General features: G+C 43.2%; 1 protein-coding gene across 1 annotated transcript; it reads left to right on the top strand.

Moving 5' to 3' along the window:
* The first annotated feature begins 1240 nt into the window (after positions 1-1240).
* On the top strand, positions 1241-8235 carry smx5. Its single transcript, XM_029647897.2, has 5 exons — positions 1241-1347; positions 1723-1790; positions 4804-4834; positions 4922-4981; positions 7619-8235. Exons 1-5 carry the CDS (start codon positions 1345-1347, stop codon positions 7742-7744), a joined length of 288 nt encoding a protein of 95 aa, XP_029503757.1. The 5' UTR covers positions 1241-1344; the 3' UTR covers positions 7745-8235.
* Positions 8236-8932: the final 697 nt, after the last annotated feature.

Genomic DNA, 8932 nt, shown 5'->3' with positions numbered 1-8932 from the left:
TAGTGTGTGCAATAAAATAAATATGGGGGATTGGAAATGATGCAGACAATGACGGAAGCTACAATCTATCTGCACTATTAAAGCTGATCTACCACCAATCAAAAAAATTATATACTATATATAAGCAATGGACCTGAGCACCAAGTCTAGGACCAAAAGGCTCCTTAACAGCTTCTACCCCCAAGCCATAAGACTCCTGAACAACTAATCAAATGGCCACCCAGACTATTTACATTGATTTTGTTTTTACACTGCTGCTACTCACTGTTTATTACCTATGCATATTCACTTTACAAATTACCTCGACTAACCTACACTCCTGCACATTGACAGGTAATTTTCTTGTTACTTTTTATTGATTAAAAAATATATAAATATACTTTACTTTATTTAGTAGATATTTTCTTAACTCTATTTCTTGAACTGCATTGTTGGTTAAGGGCTTGTAAGTAAGTAAGCATTTCACAGGTAAGGTCTACTACACTAATTGTATTCCGCATTTCACTGGTAAGGTCTACTACACCTGTTGTATTCAGCATTTCACAGGTAAGGTCTACTACACTAATTGTATTCCGCATTTCACTGGTAAGGTCTACTACACCTGTTGTATTCAGCATTTCACAGGTAAGGTCTACTACACTAATTGTATTCCGCATTTCACTGGTAAGGTCTACTACACCTGTTGTATTCCGCATTTCACAGGTAAGGTCTACTACACCTGTTGTATTCAGCATTTCACAGGTAAGGTCTACTACACTAGTTGTATTCAGCATTTCACAGGTAAGGTCTACTACACTAATTGTATTCAGCATTTCACAGGTAAGGTCTACTACACCTGTTGTATTCAGCATTTCACAGGTAAGGTCTACTACACTAGTTGTATTCAGCATTTCACAGGTAAGGTCTACTACACTAATTGTATTCCGCATTTCACAGGTAAGGTCTACTACACTAGTTGTATTCCGCGCATGTGACAAATACAATTTGATTTGGTTTGAAATGCTACCACCTGCTGGTATGTTAACAGTATTGCATTAGTGTGGATATATTTAGAATCAAGTGGCAACGTCATTGGATTGGAGAATAATAATTTATGCTTCTTTTAGTAACTCCATAGAAGATATACAAAGTATATTAATTAGCCTACTTATCCTACTCGGTCCATAAATGTATGACATAAGGAGAAAAATAAAATAAATTGCGTAAAATAAGATTTTATTAATGAAAATGTCAGCGCGCATCACAAATGTTTCTTCCACAATCATGACGTATTTAAAAACCGACCAAATGGTATCGTCGTGACATCATCAACCTGAGACGAGGAAGCAGCGCTGAAAACTGAAAATGGTGACAATCTTGCGTGCTTTTGTTTGCTATATTGTAATCGTTTTTATCTCGTTTACAATGTTACAAAGTGTGTTGATAGTTATCATTTAACTCGCATAGTTAAAACTGCATCTATATAACGTTAAGTCAAACATATACGACCGGTTTCAGGCCAGCTAGCATGTCTGAAGAATGAGCATGTCGTTTATCAGCTAGCAAACATTTGAGCCTAGCTAGCTAGGTAATTACAATAAATAATTGTTGCATAAAAATAATTAAGTTACGGCCCTAGTTAGCGCAAGGAATGCCAGACTACTAACTACTAACGCTATCGACCTATCAATGATTCATAACGCTGTAACTAGTTAAGGTTAAATGTGTATTTCTGTGTTGCAGCTTTTCTACTCCTTTTTCAAGTCCCTGGTGGGGAAGGACGTGGTGGTGGAGCTCAAAAACGACTTGAGGTTTGTATTATGTAGTTCGTGGCCAGCTAGTTACAGTGGCAGAATTCACATAACGTCATTGTTTTATAATAACGCGTTTAACATTTTTTTATAGCGCGTTTTCGTTAGACAAAATCTGAAATCGTTTGTTCAAAAAAATAAACAAGTAGTCTTTTTTAATTTTGTTTAATTAAAATATATATAGGCTACAACAGTAGCTAGGTGAAGTCTGAGTGGTTGTTGAAGTCTCACAGCTGCTGTGGCGGTGAGAGAATCTGGAAACTCAAAAGCGAGATGTTTTAACACCGTTTTTTAAAAAAACTAAGGCGCCCGACATGGTTCAATATACCAATAAACCAGTACCATCTACTTTTGCCGTTTTACTTTTCTTCTAATTGTCGGAATCTTGAGGCAAAAATTGGGATCATGTATACTGTGGTAATGAAGATAAATGGATAATAACTGACTGTAATGTCCATTCATTGAGGTATAAAATTTGGGAAGAACGGTTTATATTTTTAGGTCCCTCCCCTTTTTGTTCAGTTTGCGTCTGTTTAAGAAATGTTTTGCAGCATAATTTGAGTAATTTTCAAATAGAGTAATTCATGGACCATATATAGAGCCCCACAGTGGTGTCGTAATACCCATAAAATCAGCCTCCGTTACAATTATTAGAATAATTCAATGGATGTTCTGTGCACAAGTGTCATCAATTTTTGAATCAGTCTTCTCAATGAGGCGATCACTGGAAATGGTCTTTCTGGGCTTGACATCAGTTAAACTGCAGTACAGAAAGCAAGAATGTAGGAACAATTGACTGCTTCCAGACCTGAACCCTGGTTTCCTCTAGTTGCCACAGTCAAAATTGGCAATGCAAAATGTTATTTTTGGTCTTAATTCAAGTTTAGCTGTGTGTTTTAGGTTTAATGTCACATTTAAGAAGAGAAATTGTAAAACATTTAAAAAAGGGGGGGGGGGTTTATGACTGTTGCTGTGGCAACTAGTGACGACTCCTTGAAGTGCATGTTGGGGCTTCCGCTATTCTTTCTGCTCCTCTGGGAATAGCTGCTCTAACACAACAGAGACCCAAAAAGAAAGGAGGACCAATATTATCTAATTGATTAAAATGCTTTTATTTGTTCAATAGAAACAAAGTTGTGTTTTTTTTAAACCGACGTGTTTCGACTGCATGGCCTTCGTCAGGGAGAACAAAAAAAAGGAATACAATGTCCTCTTTTGAACAGCTTTTCAATTACCCTCAGCTATGTTTAGACTGTTCATGTTTTGCTGTGTATTAGGGAATATATTTCTTTCTTATTCTTGACACTTCTCGCAGTCATATTTAAGGTTAGAAGTACATTTACTATATTTAAGGTTAGAAGTGTCCTGATACTTCTATTTTGGAGTTGTATTTTTATGATCACATAGCTACAGTATTTCACCCTTTAATGTGTATAGTATTGCTTACTAGGTGTTGTCCAATCAATTGTGTAACCACTCCCTCTTCCAATTAGGGCCAATTGGGAAAGCTGATTAAAAGAGGACATTGTATTATTTTTTTGTACTCTCTGATGAAGGCCATTCTATTGAACATGCCATACAAATAAAGGCATTTTAATTAATTACATGAAGAGGGCCTTGGTCCTCCTTTCTTTTTGATGACCAATTTACCCCTTTTACCAAAGAGAGCACCTATCTACCAAAATGTACCATTGTGTACCTTAGTAGCGCGTCCCTTCCTCCTCTTTCTACTACAACAGAGACCCACTTAACCGCTTGCTTACAGCTGCACCACGGGGTCGACAGGCCGTTGGCTTAAATTATCGTCATGCCTGCTCTGCGGTGTCCGACCCTGTAGTGTAAGGTGGCTAGCTTATCCACTTTCCTTCATCTGAGGGTTGTTTTTGTAAAGGATGGGTGTAAATCAATGTGGTCTACGAAGGCAGACGACACCCGATACAATTTTTAATGGAAATTAATTTTGTGAAAAGCACACAAATCAATATGTTATAATACATGCAATTAAAATAAAACCGAGAAGTGAGTGTACACATTTTCCCGTAGTCCCGGTGACACAAGGTCAGCCCACGTCACGGGGCTCTGGGAGAACGTGTTTTCATACCAAGAAGATGTAGACAAAGACATTTAGGAGCACAGTGAAAGCTATTTAAGGTATTAATAAAACTAGACACTTTCATTTTTCTAGGAGCTCCTAAATTAAACTTACAGGTCGCACCGTAACAATATTTAGGCGCACATGCGAGTCCCCCTGTAGAACCCCGTGTCCTTGGTCCCCCTGTAGAACCCCGTGTCCTTGGTCCCCCTGTAGAACCCCGTGTCCTTGGTCCCCCTGTAGAACCCCGTGTCCTTGGTCCCCCTGTAGAACCCCGTGTCCTTGGTCCCCCTGTAGAACCCCGTGTCCTTGGTCCCCCTGTAGAACCCCGTGTCCTTGGTCCCCCTGTAGAACCCCGTGTCCTTGGTCCCCCTGTAGAACCCCGTGTCCTTGGTCCCCCCGTGTCCTGTAGAACCCCGTGTCCTTGGTCCCCCTGTAGAACCCCGTGTCCTTGGTCCCCCTGTAGAACCCCGTGTCCTTGGTCCCCCTGTAGAACCCCGTGTCCTAGGTCCCCCTGTAGAACCCCGTGTCCCAGGTCCCCCTGTAGAACCCCGTGTCCCAGGTCCCCCTGTAGAACCCCGTGTCCCAGGTCCCCCTGTAGAACCCCGTGTCCCAGGTCCCCCCAGGTCCCCCTGTAGAACCCCGTGTCCCAGGTCCCCTGTAGAACCCCGTGTCCCAGGTCCCCCTGTAGAACCCCGTGTCCCAGGTCCCCCTGTAGAACCCCGTGTCCCAGGTCCCACTGTTCAATAGCCTGGTTAACGTTGGAATGAAGTGGGTGGTGTCCACTATGTTGGTGGGATGTCCTTGTCTCTTACCTGTCTGTCATGGAGTCCCTGAAGCCCCCCCCCCTGCACTGAAAACCTCACAATTGAAAGCTTGAGATGACAGATGTTGATTTTGCAAATCTTTGTCTATTTTCAGCATCTGTGGAACACTTCACTCTGTTGATCAGGTAAGACTAGAAGACAACCCCAAACCACATTCATCACCTTTTTTAAATGGGCGCCTACGTTGTGCTCACTAGTTCTTTCTCTTGCAGTACCTGAACATTAAACTGACGGACATCAGTGTCACGGATCCAGAGAAGTATCCACATATGGTGAGTTGTCCTGTCCATACATTGGACAATAATAGGGCTGGCTTCCCAGACATACTGTATTTACCCTATTTACAGTGCATTGGGTAAGTAATTCAGACCCCTTGACTTTCCACATTTTATGTTACAGCCTTATTCTAAAAATGGATTGAATTGTTTTGTTTTCCCCTCTCATCAATCTACACACAATACCCCATAATGACATCACAATACCCCATAATGACATCACAATACCCCATAATGACATCACAATACCCCATAATGACAAAGCAAAAACAGTTTTTATTTTTTATCTTTGGCAAATGTATTCAAAAATGAAAACAGATCACATTTACATAAGTATTCAGACCCTTTACTCGGTACTTTGTTGAAGCACTTTTGGCAGCGATTACAGCCATGAGTCTTCTTGGGTATGATGTTACAAGCTTGGCACACCTGTGTTTGGGGAGTTTCTACTATTCTTCTCTGCAGATCCTCTCAAGCTCTGTCAGGTTGGATGAGGAGCATCGCTGCACAGCTATTTTCAGGTCTCTCCAGAGACGTTCGATCGGGTTCAAGTCCGGGCTCTGGCTGGCCCACTCGTGGACATTCCGAGACTTGTCCCGAAGCCACTCCGTTGTCTTGGCTGTGTGCTTTGGGTCGTTGTCCTGTTGGAAGGGGAACCTTCACCCCAGTCTAAGGTCCTGAGTGCTCTGGAGCAGGTTTTCATCAAGGATCTCTCTGTACTTTGCTCCGTTCATCTTTCCCTCGATCCTCACTAGTCTCCCAGTCCCTTCTGCTGAGAAACATCCCAACAGCATGATGCTGTCACCACCATGCTTCACCGTAGGGATGATGCCAGGTTTCCACCAGACGTGACGCTTGGCATTCAGGCCAAAGAGTTGAATCTTGGTTTCATCAGACCGGAGAATCTTGTTTCTCATGGTCTGAGAGTCTTTAGATGGCTTATGGCAAACTCCAAGTGGGCTGCCTTTTACTGAGGAGTGGCTTACATCTGGCCACTCTACCATAAAGGTCTGATTGGTGGAGTGTTGTAGAGATGGTTGTCCTTCTAGAATGTTCTCCCATCTCCACAGAGGTCACCTCCCTGACCAAGACCCTTCTCCCCTGTTTGGCCGGGCGGCCGGCCTCTAGGAAAAGTCTTGGTGGTTCCAAACTTCTTCCATTTAAGAATGATGGAGACTACTGTGTTCTTGGGGACCTTCAATGCTGCAGAAATGTTTTGATTCCCTTCCCCAGATCTGTGCCTTGACACAATCCTGTCTCAGTGCTCTACGGACAATTCCTTTGACCTCATGGCTTCTTTTCAGCTCTGACATGCACTGTGTAAATGAGGTATTTCTGTTTTTTATTTTTTTAAATAAATTTGCGAACATTTTTACACCTGTTTTCACGTTGTCATTATGTGTGTAGATTGTGGAACATTTTTTAAATTCATTTTTCGAATAAGGCTGTAACAAACTGTGAGGGGGGGGGGGTTCAGAATATTTTCAGAATGTGTAGTCCAGGTCTAGGCTTAAATCTGTGTCTAGGAAACCAGCCCTTAACTAAAAGCTCTGCTTCTGACATTGACTGGATGCACTGTAAAACGCCAATTCCTTCCTTCACAACACCATCTCAAGGTCTTCAGAACAGATGATGCTGTGAAATAAATCAATAAGGGATTATTGACTGTTCTCCTGTTGTTGTCCCCCCCCCCCCCTCTCTAAAGTGATCAATTCAGCCTGTTGCCCCCCTCCTCTCTAAAGTGATCAATTCAGCCTGTTGTCCCCCTCCTCTCTAAAGTGATCAATTCAGCCTGTTTCCCCCCTCTCTAAAGTGATCAATTCAGCCTGTCCCCCCCTCTCTAAAGTGATCAATTCAGCCTGTCCCCCTCCTCTCTAAAGTGATCAATTCAGCCTGTCCCCCCTCTCTAAAGTGATCAATTCAGCCTGTCCCCCTCTCTCTAAAGTGATCAATTCAGCCTGTTTCCCCCTCTCTAAAGTGATCAATTCAGCCTGTCCCCCCTCTCTAAAGTGATCAATTCAGCCTGTCCCCCTCCTCTCTAAAGTGATCAATTCAGCCTGTTGTTCCCCCCTCTAAAGTGATCAATTCAGCCTGTCGTTCCCCCTCTCTAAAGTGATCAATTCAGCCTGTTTCCCCCTCTCTAAAGTGATCAATTCAGCCTGTCCCCCCTCTCTAAAGTGATCAATTCAGCCTGTCCCCCTCCTCTCTAAAGTGATCAATTCAGCCTGTTGTTCCCCCTCTCTAAAGTGATCAATTCAGCCTGTTGTTCCCCCCTCTCTAAAGTGATCAATTCAGCCTGTTGTTCCCCCTCTCTAAAGTGATCAATTCAGCCTGTCCCCCCTCTCTAAAGTGATCAATTCAGCCTGTCCCCCCTCTCTAAAGTGATCAATTCAGCCTGTCGTTCCCCCCTCTCTCTAAAGTGATCAATTCAGCCTGTCGTTCCCCCCATCTCTAAAGTGATCAATTCAGCCTGTCGTCCCCCTAAAGTGATAAATTCAGCCTGTCGTTTATTATGGATCCCCCTGCCAAGGCAGCAGCTCTCTAAAGTGATCAATTCAGCCTGTCACCCCCCTTCTCTAAAGTGATCAATTCAGCCTGTTTGTCTAATCCCGTTCTGTTATCTTCTGTCACCAGTTATCGGTGAAGAACTGTTTCATCCGAGGCTCTGTGGTGCGTTACGTCCAACTGCCTGCAGATGAGGTTGACACTCAGCTTTTACAGGACGCTGCTCGCAAGGAGGCACTGCAGCAGAAGCAATGATGCTTTAACACATGACATCATGGCTGGGGGAGGGGGGGTTGGAAGATGGACAGATATGTTTTTAGTTTGTGTAAACTATCATTTGGGTATCAAAATTAAATCTGTTTGCATAGAAGCCCCTGATGTGTTCCTTGTCGAACCTATTTTGCCACATTGGTATTGCAGTGCTGCAGTGTCACTTACCTCAAATGCCGACTAAGGTCTCCCAGTACTTGGCTTACTCTCCTGTTTCGTAAACATTTGGACCTCCAATACTTTAATTTCTCTGTTCTATACCGCGCCACTATCTGCTGGTGTCAGAAACGACCAGATTCTGCCTGTTTTTTTATTTTATTGATGTCCTTGAGAAGCGGTGTCCAGAATGAATATATTCTCCTTCTGAAGAGAATACTCTCTGCTCGTTTCCTTTCTAAAAACCAGTTTTCAGCTTGTAAGACTCGTGTTATTTGCATCGCCCTTTTTGATGTGTAAATAAACTTTGTTTAAGTTCTTATTGTCCACTCGTTTCAATACAATACACCTGAGGGATGGTCACTAAAGTTTCTATTTTATACAGTCTTTATTTGTATTTATTTATTAGGGATCCATTTACATTACATTTAAGTCATTTAGCAGACGCTCTTATCCAGAGCGACTTACAAATTGGTGCATTCACCTTATGACCTCCAGTGGAACAGTAGTGTTCATCTAAATCTTTTCCTGGGGGAGGGGGTGCAGAGGGGTTTATTACTTTATCCTATCCTAGGTATTCCTTAAAGAGGCTGGGGTTTCAGGTGTCTCCGGGGTTTAGGTGGTGATTGACTCCGCTGTCCTGGCGGGGTTTATGAGGGAGTTTGTTCCACCATTGGGGGCCAGAGCAGCAAGAACAGTTTTGACTGGGCTGAGCGGGAACTGTACTTCCTCAGTGGTAGGGAGGCAGCAGGCCAGGGGTGGATGAAAGGCAGCAGTGCCCTTCCTGTTTGGGTGTAGGGCCTGATCAGAGCCTGGAGGTACTGAGGTGCCGTTCCCCTCACAGCTCCGTTTATTATGGATCCCCATTAGTTCTGCCAAGGCAGCAGCTACTCTTCCTGCAAGCACCATGGTCTTGTAGCCCCATTGCGTTCAACTGGAAGCCAGTGGAGGGAGCAGGGTCTTCCTGGGTGAGACGGATCCCCATTAGTTCCCCATTAGTTCCTGTCAAAGCAGCAG

Source organism: Oncorhynchus nerka, linkage group LG25 (assembly GCF_034236695.1).
Source record: "Oncorhynchus nerka isolate Pitt River linkage group LG25, Oner_Uvic_2.0, whole genome shotgun sequence".
In the NCBI taxonomy this organism is placed as follows: domain Eukaryota; kingdom Metazoa; phylum Chordata; class Actinopteri; order Salmoniformes; family Salmonidae; genus Oncorhynchus; species Oncorhynchus nerka.
Note: the sequence above shows the minus strand (reverse complement) of the source record. Positions and strands in the feature narration are given on the sequence as shown.

Bases quoted from the DNA above. Each gene is read 5' to 3' on its own strand.
- smx5 (XM_029647897.2), top strand. The intron at 4,835-4,921 runs GTAAGACTAGAA...TTTCTCTTGCAG, and splicing joins CACTTCACTCTGTTGATCAG to TACCTGAACATTAAACTGAC. The intron at 4,982-7,618 runs GTGAGTTGTCCT...TTCTGTCACCAG, and splicing joins CAGAGAAGTATCCACATATG to TTATCGGTGAAGAACTGTTT.